General features: G+C 40.3%; 1 protein-coding gene across 2 annotated transcripts in view; it reads left to right on the forward strand.

Moving 5' to 3' along the window:
* The window catches only part of SLC4A4 (solute carrier family 4 member 4), a 398910-nt gene that overhangs the window by 325794 nt on the left and 52238 nt on the right, over positions 1–20878 (forward strand). For both annotated transcript variants that reach the window (XM_020988496.2, XM_020988499.2), the window contains exon 15: positions 6428–6498. In XM_020988496.2, the coding sequence (XP_020844155.1) occupies positions 6428–6498 (71 nt within the window). The remainder of the gene's footprint in view (positions 1–6427; positions 6499–20878) is intronic.

Consider the following 20878-nt stretch of genomic DNA (forward strand, 5'->3'; position numbering starts at 1 on the left):
CTCAGGTCCTCCTGAAACCAGGGCTGGTGCTCTATCCACTGCGCCATCTAGCTGCCCCTACATGGAGTCCTTAACGATGACTCTTTGGGTCTGGCCATTCAATCAAGTCCAAATCCCCCTTCTGTCTAGTCCCCATCTTTCCATTTTTTCTCTAAGAATAGCATGAGATACTTTATCAAAAAGTTTTGTTAAAATCTCGGTAAGCTAGATTGGTGACATCCCTGTGACCTACCTGTTTAGTACCATTGTCAAAGGAAGGAATGATGTTAGTGACTTGGACTGGACCATTCTGGCTCTTGGTGATCCTTCCTTCCTTCTCCCAATACAGGTTAGCTCTAGGAGATGTTGCAGTTAATTGTCCTCTGCCCAAGAAAAGCCAAAACAAAAATGAACATTTTCATGTGAAAAATGAAACAGAGAGAGGGTCTGCCTCACCCCTCCCCAGGGAGAGCTATGGTTCCAAAACACAAAGGTTAGCTGAAAGTTTAATAGGAGTCTGCCAATGCGGACATCCATGTTGGCTTCCTCAGTAGGTGTGAGTAAATCCACACTGAGATTTACCAAAAGGGATGAAAATTCAGCATGCATACAAAGCCACCTTGAAGTTTCCATCTCTCATCCATCACACTAGAAAAAAAGGTCAGGCTGGTGTCAGTCACATACCTAGGTGGCCTTAGCTAAACTTGTATTCATTTGTTTTATTATTTGGATGGAGACGGAAAGGGGGAAATACATGAAAATGATCATAATAAAAGCACTTTCGGGTTTGCAAAGTGCTATATGTAGGCTATCTCATTTGATTCTCTCAACAGCCCTGGAAGGTGGGTGCTCACATTTTTCAAGTGAAGAAACTGAGGCTGATAAAGGTTAAATGACTTTCCCAAACTTATACAGCCAGTAAATGGATGAGGGACGATTTGAACTCAGATCTTCCTGTTTTAAAGACCAACGCTCTTATCTACTACACCATCTACCTTAAGTAGTATCTATAGTATCTGGAGTAAATGTGAAAATAAAGCAAAACCTTCACATTTGTCCTTTATTTCTGAGAAGTATCTGATCCTTGTTTACCTGAGAACATGATATTGAGACAGGAACGGATTTTATACATGAATTACAGGTGCTAACTCAATCTGGTTTTAGTTTCTTCTTTGATCTAAGCTACACTTGGCTTTCTTGTTCTGTTGTGAAAGCCACAAGCTTTGTCTGATCAAGGTTTGAAAGGTCCTTGGCCACATACAGTTCTGTGCACCAGAATGCTGCACCAGGTTGGAACCACCAAGCTTAAGAGATTGAACTAAAGACATTGCACCATCTTTCTCTTCCAAGATGTGGCTGTGTAACAGACAGCTCTCAGTGCATCATAGACCAGTTTTCAGTTCTGACTTTGAGCTTAAGTGGAGAAGGGAGCTGATGGTAAAGGGCTCTCTTGTGGACTTTTGATCCCCTCTCTCCTCCTATCTATCTTGGTTGGCAGGATTGGTCCATTTGTATTATGGGGAGCAAAGTCATTTGTGGAACAGAAAACAACCCAGCAATGAACTTTGACCATTTTCATGAATACCTCCAAAGGTTAATGATTCCCTTAGCTAACTTACTCCTATACAGCTGGCTCGAAAACCTTAATATTTCTTGATAGGACACTGAAACATTACCTTGGAAGGATAACACAGTCAAAATTACATCCAGAACATTCTAAAAAAAAAACAACAAAAGTCTGGTTTCTCATCACAATACACCCTCTGAGTTAAAGAATTCAATCAATGAGTCCATAATATTTAAATTGGCTAATGGTGTGTTTTTCAGCACCAGGAAAGTATGTAATAGTGAAATGGTAACTTCACAGATGGAGGTCGCCATCCTGCAGATTAGGAGATAATTTTACAGGCATGGAAATGGGGGCCCTGCAATCACTGGTGAAACCCTAGGAGAGGCAGCTCCTTTCCCACATCACTGAACACTTTCTTGGTATGAGATGTTTATACAAAGCCTTGTCCCTCATCGATGGGTAACATCTCTGCAACCTAGCTTTATGCATAGAATGCTAGGTTACTGAAATAATATAATTCTACATCCCCAGGACTCAGTGATAGTGAAAAGAGGCTTTGTTTTAGAAAATAAGAAAAGAAACAGCTTTCTCCAAAAAGAGGAGTAAATGTGTTTTGTTTTGGGCATAGGTCTCTGCTTAAGGACACCAGTGTAGGGAGTATGGAGGCTTTCAGTGTCTTTGGCAATTCTCTAATATTCAAAGTTTAGCCAGACTTTGTAGTATTCCATATCAGCAGTCATGGTAAAATTAATACTAAAAATCAGGGGCGGTTGGGAGGTACAATGGATAGACCGCTAGACCTGGAGGCAGAAAGATCTGAGTTCAAATTCAGCCTCAGACAGTTGTTAGCTTGATCTGGGTATGTCACTTAACCCTATTTGCCTCAATGTCCTCATCTGTAAAACTGGGATAATAATAACACCTGCTTCCCAGAGTTGTGGGGATCAAATGAAATAATATTTTAAAGTACTTAGTACTGCATGGCACATAGTAATCACTATATAAATGTTAGCTATTATTGTTATTATTATTATATTATTATTATTATTAGCAGTAGTAGTAGTTACTTAGGTAAACCAAAGGGAGAGTCAAATAGAAATAGCAAAATACAATTTCCCTGTCTTAGATTGAGATGTAATGGTTAACTTTTTCTTCTGTGTTATTTCCTCCTATTACTGTTCTCTCCTTTTCCCCAAAGACTTTTTTTAAAGCTTGTAGCAGGATGGAAATATTATCCATGTGTAATTATTACAGATAATCAGATATGTGCTATCCACCCAGTCCAGTCTGAAGCAAAAATCCCAGGAAGATTTGGGGTGGTTATTTAGTTTTAAGAATTAGTATTTAGTATTGTCTGTTTGGAGCAGCTAGGGGTAACAACAGATAGAACCCAGGGCCTGGAGTCAAGAAGACCCAAGTTCAAAATTGACATCCGACACTTAGTAGCTATGTGACTCTGGGCAAGTCACTTAACTCATTTTGCCTCAGTTTCCTCATCTGTAAAATGAGTTGGAGAAGAAAATGGTGAACCACTCCAATATCTCTGCCAAGAAAACCCCCAAACAGGGTCACAGAGTCAGACATGACTGAAATGACTTAATATCAACAAAGTTGTCTATTTTTATTTATTCTTTTCTGATGTCATTTGGGCATTTCATACTATTTTACTGGTGGAACAAGTGGCCCCCTCCCCCACTCCTTGGGTTATTTTGTTGGTATGGGATTAGGGACTAAACCTGTGATTTTATTAGTATAGAACACTTCCAGGTGAGTAAGCTTCCTTGACCCATTCAGCTGGGCTCCTTCTCTGCACCTCAGTCTTACAGAGTTGCCTAATTGAGACTTGTCAATCTCCAACAGAAACAGGAGATACCAAAAGGTGCGTAAGGATCCCTGCCAGGGGCATCTTGACTTAGAAAACCACACATTAACATTATCTGTAGTCTGTTGTATTTGTGTTCATTTTATTAAATATTTCCCAATTACATTTTAACGGGCTTTCTGCTGCACTTGGGAGTGTGGACTGCCTCAGTGTATCTGGGGTCACCTGCCCAGCTCGCTGCGTGCTTTGCCAGGGTCACCCGGAGAGACAGGATGTGAACCCAGATCTTCCTCATTTTGAGGCCAGCTCTTCACTTATGGGGTCACACTGCCTCTCTAAACAACACGCAACACAACTGTCAATCCCTTTGCGTCAGTTATTGAATGGATAAATCAATTCCAAACCCCTATTTTCTCCATTTGCCCCCAATACTACATATCTCATAAATATTTATTGAATGGAAAAAATGGGGTGAGAAATTCTAATTTTATTGCCACAGGATTATTTTCTCTTTGACGTTTATTTAACTCAATCATGGACAGAGTGCTACATTCCTTTAGGCAGAGAGGAGCTAGGTTGAGAACTGAGTGACAATTACGTTTCTAACTGGGAATCCTGCCTTCAGCAACCAGCTGTTGCTTGTCTCTGCCTCCTACTCTCTAGTGACCAAACATTCACCTCTTGGGCTGTTGGACAGACTTCCAATGATCACTGATGCCAGGCTGTGAAAAGCCATAGAAGGACCCGGTCACTGACACTTCCTCAGCGAGGATTGTATTCTCTTCTATATACCAGCCCTGAACCATATACCATCTATATACTATATACCATCCTCTTTCCTAGCCCTTAGAGACACATTTATACAGCTCTCCTGCTTTCTTGTATCCCTATGTAAACAGACATCAAATCCACTTTAGGAAATGGTGAAAGGCAAAGGCCAAGAGGTCATAAATACATTTCCCTATTTTTAATGTCTTCCATTCCCACAGATATCCTTAAGACCAACTGAAATGACCCATGGAAAGGGCAGGAATTAAAAAAGGGTGACTGATGTAAAAGTCCTATGAAAATTCCTTGGAATTAAGCACTAGTAACAAAGTATTCCCAAGGAGAGCAGTATCCAAAATCTCCCCCCTCCCGAAGCAAATAGATTCTGTTGGTTCTCTGGTTTAAAAGAACTGTGTCAGGTAAAGGAGAGGACAGAATGAAGGTTTCTGGAATTCTCCATGTTCTCATTCATTCCAGAGTTCTTTTGAAGGATCAGAGGTTTAGAGATGGAAGGAACCTTCAAGGGCTACAGCCCCTCATTTTACAGATGAGGAAACTGAGGCCCAGAGAGATGTAAGTGATTTCCCCAAGGTCGAACTGTTAGTAAATGTCTGAGGTGGAATTTGAACCCAAGGTCTCTGACTTCAGAGTGATTAAATGAGGTTATGTACATGAAATCCTTTGCAAACTTAGCTCCATAAATACTAGTTTTTGCTATTAGTTTTGTGGTTTCATCAGCCGGATGAAGGGGAAAGTTGGAAAAGTTTGGGTCCCCCAAATTAGAAAGTGAATAATTGTGATGGACAGGACAATATAACCTAAATGGCAACTGAATTGTGGGACCATCAGGAAAATATGCGGATTTATGATCCCAAGTCCCAATTACCCAACACTTCAGCGTTTGTACATCTCCTTCCTCATGCAATAGTGGTGTGTGTGATGCAAATCAGAGGATCCAAGTTCAAATCCCAGCTTTGCCACTTTCTGTGTGATAATGGGAAAGTCACTTAACCTCTCGGGGCCTCAGTTTCCTCATCTGTTAGAATGAGCGGGTTGGACTAGATAATCTTCTCGATCTGTATCTGTGCTCCTATGAGGTAAGTAGTACAAAGTAGTTTAACCCCATTTTACAGATGAGGAAACTGAGATCCATGGAAGGAGAAGAAGTGTATTCCTAAAGCAAAAGTATGATACAGCAGCCAGAAATGCTGATGTGATCTTAGGTTACATTGAGAGGCAGAATGTCAGGACTTGGGAAGTGATAATTCTGCTATTCTCTGCCCTGGTCAGATCACATGTCTGTTGTATTCATTTCTAGTTGCCATATTGTAGGAAGAATGTTGTTGAAAGTGGAGTGTGTCCAGAGAAGGACAACCAGGAAGGCCTTTGGATCAGAGCATATGAGAATCTGCTGAAGGAAGTGGAGAAGAAAAGACCCAGGAGGGGCCTACTTACTGTAGTTAAGAGCATTTGAAGGACTGTGTGTATGTAGAGAGGTGGGGAGAGGAAGGAGGTGAGGAGAAAACACTGGTTCTCATGGTCCCAGAAGGTACAGTTATAAGCCCTGGGTGTTGTGGTTGGGCCTGGAGGCAGGAAAAAGCTTCTTAACAATCAGAGCTCTTCAGGACTGCCTCTGGAAGCGACTGGTTACCCCTCATTAGACACTGGGGACAAAGGTTGGATAACCACTTGTGAGTTATGTTGCAGAGAGGATTGTTGTTTAGATATAGATGAGACTAGGTGACCTCTGAGGGTCTGGGCAATTCTTGGATTTCATCATGATACTGAGGGTCCTCGGTTATTATCTTCCACGTTCTAGGAGTATGTGAGTGTGAGGGTGTGTGTGTGTGTGTGTGTGTGTGTGTGTGTGTGTGTGTGTGTGTGTGTAAATAGACAGAGACAAAGACAAAGAGGTAGACAGAGACAGAAGAGAAGAGAGAAAAAGAAGAGGAAAAGAGAGAATTTGTATTTTATCTGAACCCCCAATACCATGAAATATTGACTTCACCTTCTTACTTAAATTGCTACCATTCTTTTTTTTTCTAAAAAGAATTATCATAGAAGGACATAGCAGCAAAAGATGTTCAAAAACTAATCTGCCTGAGAAAATAAATTCAATGAAACTTAATTGGATTGTAAACTGCCCCTTTATTTTGTTGCAATTAAAGAAACCTAATTACAAAAACCAAAAGAAAATAATCTGCCTTTTTATTTTTTTATACATTAAATTATAATTTTCATTTGTTTTTCTGGTGTTTATGATTTCAAATCTCTCTCTTATCTTGCAGCTAACATGTCAGCTTTTGATGACATGACTTTCACCCCCACGGGGTTAGCCACGCCTTCTTCTGCTGTTACGGTGAGTGACAAATGGTCTTGATATTGGATACCACCATTGCTGTGTTTGGACATGTCACTCACCTCAAAGTACTCCTGATATCACCATAAATAAAGCAGAGTCTAGTTCGAGAGGACTTTCTTTCACCTCTTAGTTTTTCTGTTTTTTCAACTGGAGTAAATATTGACTCCGACAATGTTTTCCAGAGATCTGCTTTCCTGTGACTCGCTCATCCTGTGAATGATGACCCTAAGATCTTTTTACATGGCAGTAGGTCTGATGTTGAATGTCAGTGCAGTGGGACTGTCTCTCCTTTGCAACCACAATTCAGAATTCTGTTTTGAATAGAATCCTGGGGAGGATGGCGGTAGCAGAGCCCTCTCTGTGGTCAGGAAGGACCAGTGACCCTATTGCAGGATGTTCTTTCCCATGGCTCGTAACCAAGGAGCGCAAGGAGACCTGAACCAAGACTTTACAAAAAGACTGCTTTGCATGCATGGAAGGTCTCACACTGGAAGGAGACTTTTGTCTTAGAGCAAAAGGCTGTGGGGCAGCAGAAAGCTCTGTTTCAGCCTCCCAATTATGTCCCTTCTACATAAAACATGACCTATTACCAGCTCCCCAAGCTTCATGGTAACAGCACTCAGGATATCCTAAATTGACCCAGTGCCCATCTCTTAGGAGTCCAAAACACCATGGTGACATTATATAATGAAGATCCACAATGTCCCTCTGAAAGACTGGTTTATTTTGACATGATCATTCTCTTCTTCCCCTTCTATTGACTTTTAGCTTTCTTTGACTTTCTTCTATGTGTATAATGAGGGAGGAAGTAAGAGGTGGGGGAGTAGCAACCAGCTGCAGAAACAAGCTTATAGGTCAGGTATAAGAAATGATGAGCTCCACGATCTTAGAAAAACATGGAAGGCTTACAGGAAATAATGAAGAATGAAATGAGCAGAACCAAGAGAACATTGTATACAGTAACAGCAACATTGTTTTTAATGAATGACTTTGAGTGACTAAGCCATTTTGACTATTATAAATATCCAGATTAAATCACCCAACATTTAAGTGCTTACTGTCTGCCAGACACTGTGCTAAGCACTGGGGGTACAATGCAAAGTCAGAAAGCAGCCCCTGCTCTCTAGGAACTCATGATCATATGATGCAAACAAGTATATACAAATAAGATATATCTGGACAGCTGGGTATAGTGCATAGAGCACTGGACCTGGAGTCAGGAAGATGAGTCCAGTTGTGGCCTCTGACACTTACCAGCTGTGTAACCCATTTGCCTTGGGTTCCTCATCTGTAAAATGGGGATAATAATAGCACCTATCTCCCAGTGTTGTGAGAATCAGATGAGATGATAATTGTCAAATGCTTACAAAGCAAGTACTATATGAATGTTAGTGATTTTTATTATTATCCTATTGCATGTGTACATAGGATAAGTGGGAGATCTGCAACAGTGGAAAGGTATTTGCATTGAAAGGAATCAAGAAAGGCTTCAGGTAGAAGGTGGGATTTGGATTGAGACTTGAAGGAGACCAGGGAAGCCAGAAGACAGATGATCCCTCTTAAATTTCGTTACTTCTCTCCCTTGAGTATTTCCTCTTTATCTCCCACATAGCTTGTTTGTACATGTTTGCATGTTGTCTCCCCCATTAAACTAAGCTCCTCGAAGACAAGGACTGTCTTTTTACCTTTCTTTGCATCCTCTAGTGCTTAGCACAATGCCTGGTACATTTTGTTGTCTGCCATTCAGTTGTTTTCTCGTTGTGTCCACCTCTTCATGACCCCATTTTGGGTTTTCTTGGCAGAGATACTGGAGAGGTCTCATTTCCTTCTCCAGCTCGTTTTACAGATGCAGAAACTGAGGTAGACAGGGTTAAGTGACTTGCCCAGGGTCCCACAGCTAGTAAGTGTCTGAGGCTGGATTTGAACTCACAGAGATGAGTCCTGACTCCGGGCCAAGCACTGTATCCATTGTGCGACCTACTTGCTTGGTATATAGTAGGTGCTTAATAAGTATTCATTGACTGACTGAGATGAGGAAGAAGCAAATTCCAGACATGGGGGTTAGCCAGTGAAAATTCATGGAGTCAGGAGACAGAAGGTCTTGTGGGAGGAACAGAAAGGAGGACCATGTTACTTGACCCTTCCCACCTTGGTGGTACCTCGCCCTGAAGCCCCCTCTGCTGTTTGGTGGGTCCTTGGCTTGGAACACCATTTCTTGCGGGAACAACCATGCTTGCTTCACTCCTAGCTTGATTTTTGCTCTGGATATCTATACCTTTTCACTGGCGGCTTTTCTTCTAAACCATCATCCTTTGGTTTCCCTTCCCCTTGCTGTCTAGAGTCTCTTTGTGTATTTATGTATCATCTTCTCCAGGAGACTATAAGTTCCTTGAGGTCAGAGACTGTCGTGTTTCCTTGTATCCATATCTTTAGCACTTAGGGCAATGCCTGGTTCATAGTAAGCACTTACTAAATGTTTGCTCTTCTTAGAACTGGAAAGGACCTCAGAGATTTGATCTAGTGCAATGGCTTCATTTTACTGATAAGGAAACTTAGGCATACAGAGGGCCTCATCTGAGATGAATGGAATCTTCTAGAATCAAGATGAGAGTCCAAGTCCCCTGTCTTCTCAAAGAAAAGAGAGGGAAAGAAGAAAGGAAAAGAAGAAATCCTTAAATTTAATTAAATTTTAAAAACTAAGTAAAAAATGACACCACGCTTGAAATATTGAGTAGAGGATGGAAGGAGAAAAGAAAGGGGATAGACCAACCTGACTGTAAGTTACAGGGTCCCCTAATTTTGATAATGAACTCTCTGGGCTTTTGGATTTCTTTTTTTTTTTTTTTATCACTATCCTCTCTGCCCTGCTAACCTGTAACCCAGGGTTTCTCCTGCTACCTTCCCTTATCACAAAATCATACTGGCTGAATTCAGGAAAAGTTTCTGCTTTCTGACCTCTCCTGCATCTTCACTGTGGTGTAGCAGTCATTTTATGAGTCTCTTATTGACTGACTTTCCCCACCATGGTTCTTCTTTTTCTCCCCAAGTCTCCATCTTCCCATTTTCTTCCCAGACTCTCAGAGGGACTTCATCTGTCTCTCTATTGAGAAGATTGTGGCCGATTGTTGGGGACTTCATCGACTCCCCTCTTTTACTCCCCTAAACCTTTGATGTCCTCACCTGTCTTCCTTTCCTTCCCTCCAGATTCAGAGGGAGGCGTGGACCTTACTAGGTTTGACTACCTTGGACCCTCAAGCCTCTCTCTTTCCGTCTCCTCCATGACCTTACTTCATAAAGGTTCCATCCTTTCTCTGATATCTTTCCCTCCTTACTGACTCTTTTCCCTCTGCCTAAAAATATGTTTATATGTCCCCATGCCAAAAATATATTCCCTTGGCCCCTTCACCCTTTCATCTGTTTCTTTCTCTTCATCTGCCTTGTGTTTCCTCACTACCCATGCATTTCTCAGTTCCCTACAGTCTGATTCCCATCCCGAACAAATAACCGAAGCATCTCATGCTATTTTTTTCAGGCCTCATCCTCCTGGACCTGGAGAAGTCCATGTTTGACACTCTTGACTCACTCTAGCCTCCTGTGGTTTTCTGCACTCTCAGCATTCTCCTAGGCTGTGGGCTTTTTTTTTTTTTTTTTGCTGTTGCCTCATCAGTTTCCAACTCCCTTAAGCATGGGTGACCTTGACCCTCTTTTTCTTTCCATTCCCTCCCTGGTGATCTCATCTACTCTCATGGTTTCTGTTATCACACTTTATCAGTTAACTCCTGAATCATATTTCCATCTCCACCCTTTGCCTAGACTCCTAGGACTGGATTTTTAACTACCTGCTAGATATTTCCACCAAGATATTGTACCAGTAAACCCCACTCAAATGTCCCGAACTAAATTCATCAGCTTTCCCTCCAAACATACCACCTTCCCTAAATTTTCTGTTTTTTAAAATTTATTTTTCTGACACTGCCACTCTTTTACTCTCCCAGACTCATAACCTTGGAGTCATCTTTGACCCTTCCCTCTCTTAGACCTCCTAGATTATTCCCTTTACTTTATCTAATCAATTGGCCTGTCATATCTCTTATTGATTCTACCTTGGCAATATTTCTCATATCCAGGGTCTTGTTTCTTCTCTCATTATAAACACACAATTTTATCTTTATTATCCTCAGTATTATTATCCTCATTTGAACGTTTGTAATAATCTTCTCAGTGTTCTTCCTCCCTCTGGTCTATTCTTTCCCCAACCTGTCTGTCATGACACTACTGTTTTCAAAATGAAATTTTATTTTTTAAATTATTAAGCGATTATTTTTCCTCCCAACTCCCTGTTTTCAAAATTACATAAACTAGTAAACAATTATTTTTTCCTCCCAACTCCCTGTTTTCAAAATTACATTTTATTTTTAAACTAGTAAACAATTATTTTTTCCTCCCGACTCCCTGCTTTCAAAATTACATTTTATTTTTTAAACTATTAAGCCATTATTTTTTCCTCCCAACTCCCTGTTTTCAAAATCAAAATTTTTTAAACTACTAAGCAATTATTTTTTCCTGCCCACTTCCTTCTTCCCTTGAAAAAAAGAAAAAATTAAACAAAACCCTTATAACAATTAAACGGAGTCAAGCAAAGCAAATTCCTATATTGGCCATGTCCAGAAATGTATGTTGCATTCTGAATGGTGAACCTTCACTACTCTGTCAGGAGAGACACATCTCATCAGTTGTCCTCTGAATCATGGTCAGTGATTGCATTGATCTGATTTCTGAAGTCTTTCAAGATCATTCATTTTTACAATCTTAGTGTTCAAATATAAATTACTCTCTTCTTTTTGATCACTTCATTCTGCATCAGTTCATACAAGTCTTCCCAAGGTTCTTGGAAACGATCTCTCTGTTTCTCACCATACTACAGTATTCCACAACATGACTATGTCATGCTTTGTCCGGCCATTCCTCAATCAATGGGTACTCCCTTAGTTTTCAGTTCTTTGCTACCTCAAAAAAATCTGCTACAAATATTTTTGTACGTGTCCTTTCTCTCTTTAATTTCCTTATGGTTTAGATCTGTCGGTGGCATCACTGAATCAAATGGTATGCACAGTTTGCTGACTCTTGGGGCATAGTTCCAGCCTGTCGTCTTTGTAATACACTGCTATGATTATTATACTAAAAAAACCTTCAGTGGCATTGTCAGATTTGCTGTTGTTTATTTGCTTCAGCTGTGTCGGACTCTTATTGACTCCATTTTTTAAATTTTTTTGACAAAGGTACTAGAATGATTTGCTATTTCCTTCTCCAGGTCCATTTTCCAGTGTCTTTATTCCCACTCTGGCCCCATGTCTACAGTGGACTTCTACCGCTCCTAAGTGAGGGTTGTTAGAAAGAATTGTCCCCTTCCCCCTCCTCAAACTATGAGACCTGAGGGAAGTGGGCACCTTATAGCTTGGGGTGTGTGTGTGTGATTCATTCTAAGAACCCCATGGAGGGGCCCTCCAACTGGATTAGCACTATAAATCTAAAGAACTATATGGGTCCCGAGTTTGGCAGGTCTCACTAGAGAAGGAATGAGAACTGTATTGACTGTCTCTGGGCTCAGGTGTGAGCTGTTTGCTTCTTACATAAATAAGAATTTATTTTTTGCCTGAGTGCTTGAATGTGAGGCAAAAGCCCTTTCCCATTGCTGCAAAGTCCCAGATATGAAGCAGATTAGACTGGCCCCAGAATAAACCCTGGGTGAGAGCAAAACTAGCTGAATTCTGAGGTTTGGGGGGATAGCTTGGGTTTCCGAGAAGAACTGCCTGGGAGAGATTTGCTTGAGATGTCCTAAAGGTAGAATCTGATCCGTATAATGAGCTTCAGTTCAGCACCACCAGTTACATTTCTCAGTTCCTCATTTCCTTCAAGGCCTCTCTAAGGTGCTACTTACTCCATTAAGTCTGCCCTGACCCTTCCCCAACTGAAACTGAGTTTCCCTCCTTGAATTTCTTGTAACCCTTTTCCCGAATGTCTTGCCATTTTAAACAGCCTTCCTTGTATCTATCTCTCTATCTATCTACTTATCTGTCTACTTACCTATCTACCCACTTATGTATGTATGTATGTATGTATGTGTGTATGTGTGTATGTATTTATCTATCTTATCTACTTATCTACTTACCTCCTACCTACTTATCTATCTATCTATCTATCTATCTATCTATCTATCTGTCTGTCTGTCTGTCTGTCTGTCTGTCTGTCTATCTATCTATCTACTTATCTGTCTGTCTGCTTACCTACCTACCTACTTATCTATCTATCTATCTATCTATCTATCTATCTATCTATCTATCTACTTATCTATCTGTCTACTTACCTATCTACCCACTTATGCGTGTATATATGTATGTATTTATCTATCTACTTATCTACTTACCTATCTACCTACTCCTATCTATCTATCTATCTATCTATCTATCTATCTATCTATCTATCTATCTATCTATCTATCTATCTAACTATCTACCTATCTATCTACCTATCATCTTTTTATCGAGGCTAGAAGTCCAGCCGCCACTCATAGGTCTGATTCCACCACTGATTGTTTACATGAGCTCTATTTCTGACCTGGGCTGATTCTACTCTCTTTGAACAGCCAAGCAGCCCCCAGCTCTACTGGCTCACCATGGTAGTCCTATACTTCGTTCAGACACTCGATTGCTTTTAGCCCATTGCAGCTCAAAACTCCTGGGCTCAAGTGATCTACCAGCTTTAGCCTCTCCCCCTAGCTGGAAGTGTGTGTGTGTGTGTGTGTGTGTGTGTGTGTGTGTGTGTGTGGTCATGCTCAGAAACCATTAAATAATTTTAAAGAAGGCTAGGCTGAGCAATAGAGTCTATTTTACTTCCACTTTGTAATCTCAGTGGATGAGAAGGATAATGGTATCATTATGCATAGATAGATTGGTCATTTATGTAATTTCCTATGAAATGAGATGTTAAGGTCAAGGGGCAAACCTGAAGGCCTGTCTACTTTTCACAGTTTATAAAAGTACGTCCAAACCCAACACTGTTGCTTCCTTGGCGCCCTAGCAAGCAGATTTATGTATGTGCAGTAACTTTTATGCTCATTTTTTAGCAGTATCTTTGCGTCAACTTGATCTTAGGTTGTACTGTAATATATAATGTGAGTACTGTAATAGTGCAGGCTGCAATATACCTAATCCTAATATGCTTGATGCCTTTCGTAAGCCTACAGAAAAGCGGCATGTCACTGTATACTTTATCCAGCAAGGCAGTGTGAGATCTGAGTTGCCCACCAGCAGGTACTTCCTTTAAGCCACCAGCCCAGCAGCTACAGCTCTGTGGTCATGTATAGATGTAGTATTCCCAAAATCTGCAGTAATCCCTTTGGCCACTAGAGGCCATTCCGCCTGCAGATGTCTAAATTATACTTAAGCTTCACCAGCTGAGTTTTTATTTTTACTGTAACCTGAACACATGCATTGCCCTCTTATTGCTTTGAATTCTTAATAGCTTCCCCTAGTCCCAAGCTGAGGCTGATAATTCAAAGACAGGGTACAGGAGAGGAGCAGGGCTGGCAAAGCCTAAGGTTTCAAGTTGGTTGGGCCAGCTGGGTCCAAAACTTATTAAATGATATGGAATATCATTGATAATATTTAAAAATATGAAATCTATAGCTCTAGAGTTCTTTCCTTATGGCTAGGCTTCCCTCTATCTGGTTTTGATGTCTCACATTCAGAAGACTCAGATCCTTGCGTCATACTATGATCATGTGATTTATTGAATATAGCAAAAAGCTAAAGACAAAAACAAAACTTCTAGATGGACCTATCTCCCAAACAATTTTCTACTTACCCTGTCATCTGTTTGAGGGTGGTGAAAAGTTCCTGTATGCACCTCATCTAGCTCATGGAGAAGGGGTAATAAGATGGTTGAGGGTCTGGGATCCAGCTCTGAGTCATAGACTGCACCAAGAGTAGAGAGTGAGGCAGTCTTCTCCTACTTTTTTGCCCCAGCTCAGTAAGAGTCAGAGCAGCTGTTAATTACAGGACTCAGAATCAATATGGGTTCCCTCCACATTTCAGGGCTCTAGCAGTTTCAGATGGCCAACAGCCCTGGCCATCCTAATGGAAGCCTGAGATTTTCAATCTGCTAACTGGTAGTGGTTGTTTGCTCCTCACGATCTGCGTGGCAATTAGCAATCTCAAAGATAGGAGAAGGACAAGAATAGCAGTGAATTCTGTGCAATAACATCTGGATCCCATCTCCTCCATCTTATCATGTCTTTCTGCTCATTGTGAGCGTCCTCAATGTCTCTGCTGAGGTGGAGAGAGCTGTCGTCATCAGAACCACTCTGCTGATCTCTCTCTCTCCCCGAATTATCATCATCACCCTAAGCCCAGAGGAAAAAATAATAAAAATTCAAATATATAAGAGTAACAATTTGTATAGTTAGTGGACAGCAGTCCTGCCATTGATATATACTAACTGTGTGACTCTGGGGAGCTCTCTCTAAAACTAAAAGGTGCAGAGGTACCGATCTTCATTGATAAAGGCTGGGAGGTCTCTGGGAGGTCTATTTCTTCTGAACCTTAGTGCCTTCTCTCTGAGAATACTCCAAATTTGTCCTCATCTGTAAAATGGGGATATTCATAGTACCTACCTCCCCAGGTTGTTGTGAGGATCAAATGAGGTAATTGTAAAGCAATTAGCGCAGTGCCTACAGCATAGGATATAGCACATGGCGCTATATACATGTTACCTATTGTTATTTTCTTGTATAAGCCTCCTCTCTTCTGACACTGCCACTGCTCTGGTGCAAGCCCGCATCACCTCACACCCGTATTATTACAAGAGGCTTTGGGTTGGTCCATCTTTCACTCAGTTGTCAAACTGATCTTCCTAAAGCACAGATCTGACCTGCCACCCCCCCCCCCCATTCAAATAAACTCTAGGGACTCTCTATACCTCCAGGATCAAATATAAAAAAAAAAAACTGTTTGGCTTTTACAACTATTTATTACCTGGTCCTCTTCTACCTTTCCAGTGGTCTTACTTACACCTTCTGCCTTTCCGGTGGTCTTACTTACTCCTTACTCTCCCCATATGCTCCATGATCCTTGCTGTTCTTCAGACAAGATACTCCATCTCTCAACTTCCTACATTTTCACTGGCTGTCCCTCATACCTGGAATTCTCTTCCTCCTTGTCCCTGCTTCCTGGCTTCTCTGATTTCAAGTTTCAGCTAAAACCCCACCTGCAAGAAGTCATTTTTTTTATTGCTTTGAATTCTAGTGTCTTATTCATAAGATTATTTCTAATGTATTCAGGGCTGTGACAGAAGGCAGGACCTCATCTGGTTCTAGGTCCAGCTCCTACTTCCAAGTCTGGATTGTATAAGGAAGCGAAGGAAGCAAAACCTCAGCTTCCCAGCTGGCGACTATGGCATGGGAGGCGGTACTCAGACTGGTCAGACCTACCTACTTCTTGGCAGTAACACCCAAACTCACTCTCCCATCCTTGTTAATTTCAGGCTCTTTAGATTTGATTTGTAAAACAGCAGACAAGTACATTATTCTCAACACTCTATCCCTGGTGAGGAAGGTTTTTTTTCCTAAACTTTAAATTACCATCCAGAAATCCAAATCCCCTTCTCAGACATCACCTTAACCAGCCAGTCACCTCCCAGATAATTTTTTCTTTCCTCCATCCCTGGCCCTCAAAGGGCAGCAGTTATGAAAACACAATCTGAGTCCCTGTGGTCTTCAATTTCAGGCTCAAGACTTTGTAATCTTTGAAAGAGAATCTTGAAAAAGAAAACTTCCCAGGTTGTTTCTGGCTGTGTCATTTGGCTCAGACAAATCACCAGAAGTTGCTGGTTTGAACAAGTCTTGTGCAGCTCTCAGCTACATCTTAGATATGTGCCCCTTGAAAACAACAAACCTCTCTGTTGTAGTTGTCAGGTTAACAGATAGATGCTTTAATTCTCCTTTTGGGGGTGGGGGAGATACCAAGTCCCAGCACAATTCTTTCTCATAAACACAGGGACCATCTTAACCACAGTCAGTAGCCCTAACTTTGGATAATACCATAAGCCTAGTACATGACTCCCATACCCATATCCTACAGATCACTTCCCCTTTCTAGTATCCCGTATTAGTGTTTATAGTTTCTTATCCCCCCAGGATTTTGTGTGTAAAGAACATCCCATGCCTCCAAAAACTTTAATGAACATTTTAGAATGTTAATTACTGTGTGATCTTGTTACTCATCGCAGTGATGCTCTAAAGCTAATCCATGAAAAATTGCATGGGCCCATTTCCTAGATAAACTACTTGTCTTCAGTACCAGATTAGTGAGTTGATAGAAACGGGATATTCTAAGGAATAATTGATTCACAAAGTAATTTCAACCTGTAGATTCTTAACAATAGATGTTGTGCAACTAAGACACTGTTAGTATTGGAGAGCAGTGAGAGTTTTCAGCCTTCAGTCCTGCTCTCTAGTGGAAGCTACTGGTTAGGAAATGTGCGTGATAGTGGCCCCTTCCTCATGAGTCCATTCTCAAGATCAGATAGAGCATAAAGTGCTTTACACATTGAAGCATAGTTCATGAATGTCCACTATTGTTGAAACTTTCTATTTCCCACCACACCACGTTCTTCCCATAATAATTGTTTGTGGAATGAAAAAAAGGAATACTTTAGAATTAGGGTTCTTATCTTCTTGTTTTGGGGGCTCCTCTGGCAATCTGGCCAAACCTATGGATACCCTTCTCAGAATAATGTTCTTAAATGTGTAAAATGAAATACATAGAACTACAAAGGAAACAGATTATATTGAAACATAATTATCAACATTTTTTTTAAAGAATTTCTGCTCTAGACGCTAAGGCATATGCTGCAGTGTTGTAAAGAGTGACTTAAGGGGCAGCTAGGTGGCACAGTGGTTAGAGCACCAGCCCTGAAGTCAGGAGGACTGAGTTAAAATCTGGTCCCAGACCAAACACTTGACACTTACTAGTTGTGTGACCGGGGCAAGTCACTTAACCCCAATTGTCAAAAAAAAAAAGAGTGACTTGAGATATAGTAAAAGTTTAAAAGTGATGTTTTAAATTGAGACAAGGAAGAGAAATGTATACATTTTCTTTTTTTCCAATCACATGTAAAAACAATTTTTAACATTCATTTTTTAAAATTTTGAGTTCTAAATTCTCTGCCTCCCTCTTGTACCCCCTCATTGAGAATGCAAGCAATTTCATATAGGTTATAGATATGTAGTCATGCAAAACATATTTCCACATTGGTTATGTTGTAAAAGAAAACAGACAAAAAAAAACCTCAAGAAAAATAAAGCAAAAAAAAATTGCTTTCATCTACATTCACACTCCATGAGTTCTTTCTGTGGAAGGGGATAGTTTTTTCATCCTAAGTCCTTCATAATTGTCTTGGATCGTTGTGTTGGTCAGAATAGTGAAGTTATTCACAGTTGATCATCATACAATGTTGCTGTTACTGTGTACAATGTTCTCTGGGTTCTACTCAGTTCACTTTGAATCAGTTTATATAAGTCCTTCCAGGTTTCTCTGAAAGCATCCTGCTCATCATTTCTTATAGCACAATAGCATTTTTCACAACCATATACCACAATTTGTTTAGCCAAACCCCAATTAATGGGAATCCCCTCAACTTCCAATTCTTTGCCACCACAAAAAGAGCTGCTATGAATATTTTTGCCTGTATAGGTCATTTTCCTTCTTTTCTCTCCCTCTTTGGGATACAAACCTAGTAGTTGTATTGCTGGGGCAAAGCGTATTCACAGTTTTATGGCCCTTTGGGCATAGTTCCAAATTGCTCTCCAGAAGGGTTAGATCAGTTTACAACTCCACCAACAGTGCTTTAGTGTCCCAGTTTTTCCATAGCCCCTCCAATATTTGCCATTTTCCTTTTCTGTCATATAAGCCATCCTGATAGATATTTAGAGTTGTTTTGATTTGCATTTCCCTAATAGATGGTTGTTTAGAGCATTTTTATATGATTATAGATAGCTTTGATTTCTTCATCTGAAAATTGCGTATTTATATCCTCTGACCATTTATCAATTGAGTAGTGACTTATATTCTTTTAATTTGACTCAGTTCTCTACATATATTTGAGAAATGAAGAAAAATTTGCTGTAAGATTTTTTTCACAGTTGGTGATTACTATGTATTTCCCTTCACACTATTTTCCTCATTTATCTGTCTCTCTCTCTCTCCTTTCACCGCATCTCTCCTCACAAGTGTTTTGCTTTTGACCACAGCCTTCCCCAATCCACCCTCCCTTTTATCAGCCCCACCCCCTTCTCTTATCCCCTTCCCCTCTTACTTTCCTATAGGGTAAGATAGATTTCTACATCCAACCGAGTGTGTATGTTATTTCTTTTTTGAGCTAATTCCAATTAGAGTAAGGTTCATGTGCTCCCCTTCACCTGCCTCACATTTCCCTCCACTGTCAAAGTTCTTCATGCCTCTTTTACGTGAGATAATTTACTCCATTCTACCTTTCCTTTACCCCTTCTCCCAGTGCATCCCGCTTTCTCACCCCTTAATTTTACTTTTTTAGATAATCATCTCATTATATCAATTCACACTCATTCCCTCTGTCTATGTATACTCCTTCTAATAATGAGAAAGTTCTTAGGAGCTGCAAAGTATCATCTCCATGTAGGAATGTAAGCAGTCTAACCTTATTTGCTTTCCTGTTTACCTTTTACATGTTTCCCTTGAGTCTTGTATTTGAAAGTCAAATTTTCTCTTCAGCTCTGGTATTTCATCAGAAATGCTCAAAAGTCCTCTGTTTCATTAAATATCCATTTTTTTCCCCTAAAGGGGGAAGGTAGGTGATTCTTGATTGTAATCCTAGCTTGTTTGTTCTCCAGGATATCACATTCAAAGCCCTCTGATCCCTTAATGTAGAAGCTGCTAAGTCTTGTGTTATTCTCACTGTGGTTCCATAGTATTTGAATTGTTTCTTTCTGGCTGCTTGCAATATTTTCTCCTTCACTTTGTGGGGAGTTTTCATTTAGGGGTTTCTTTCAGAAGGTGATCAGTGGATTTTTTCAATTTCCATTTTACCCCCTAGGTCTAGAATATCACGGCAGTTTTCCACAATAATTTCTTCAAAGGTGATTTCTAGGCTCTTTTTAAAAAAAATTTTATCATGGCTTTCAGGTAGTCCAATGATTCTTAAATTATTTCTCTTTGATCTATTTTCATGGTCAGTTGTTTTCTTGATTAGATATTTCATTTTTTTCTATTCTTTCCATTCTTTTATTTTATTGTTCCTTAATGTCTCCTAGAGTTATTAGCTTCCACTTACCTAATTCTAATTTTTATTTTCTTCAGTGAGCTTTTGTTCTTCCTTTTCCATTTGGCCAATTCTACTTATTAAGGAGTTCTTCTCTTCATTGGATTTTTATGCCTGTTTTGCCATTTGGCATATTGTATTTTCTTCAGTATTTTTTATGCCCCCTTTGCCAAACTGTTGACTCCTTTTTTCATGATTTTCTTGCATCACTGTCATTTCTTTTCCCAAATTTTCCTCTCTCATTTGATATTGAAAATCCTTTTTGAGCTCTTCTAAGAATTCTTTTTGGGCTTGAGACCAATTCACATTTTTCTTTGAGGTTTTGGATGTAGCAGTTTTGACTTTATTGTCTTCCTCCGAGTTTTTGTTTTGATCATCATAGTAACTTTTTATGGTCGTATTCTTCCCCTCCTCTTCCTCCTCCTTCTTCTCTTTGGTTATTTTTTTTCCCAGCCTCTCTTAACTTTTAACTTGATGTTATAGTTGGGCTGTGTTCCCGGAACTATGACCAGGGTCCCTGCTGTCCTGTGGCCACATGCTCCAATGTGCTAGTGCTTCTCCTTGCCTTGGGACTGTGACCCAGGACTACAAGCTGGATCCATGTATGAGCAATGCAACAGAGTCCTACATCCAGTGCCAGCAAAGGCTGCCCTGTAATCTCCTGACCAGTTACCTAACCCCCTTACTGCCTGTGGTCTGAATGATCCAGAAGTTGCCTCTGCTGCTGATTCAGTCACCCCCAAGGTCTGCTGCTGGCTTGCTCAGGCACTGACCTTCTATGTTGTCTTGGGGTGGAAAATTGTTTCACCCTGTCTTTTTGTGGGTTCTGCTGCTCCAGAATTCATTTTGAAGTGTTATTTTAAAGTTGTTTGGAGGAGAATTTGGGAGAACTCAAGCAAGTCCCTGCCTTTACTTCACCGTCTTGGCTCTTACATATACATATACATATACATATACATATACATATACATATACATATACATATACATATACATATACATATACATATACATATACATATACA

The sequence above is a fragment of the Phascolarctos cinereus genome, unplaced genomic scaffold (assembly GCF_003287225.1).
Source record: "Phascolarctos cinereus isolate Bilbo 61053 unplaced genomic scaffold, phaCin_HiC Scaffold_9;HRSCAF=440, whole genome shotgun sequence".
Taxonomy (NCBI): domain Eukaryota; kingdom Metazoa; phylum Chordata; class Mammalia; order Diprotodontia; family Phascolarctidae; genus Phascolarctos; species Phascolarctos cinereus.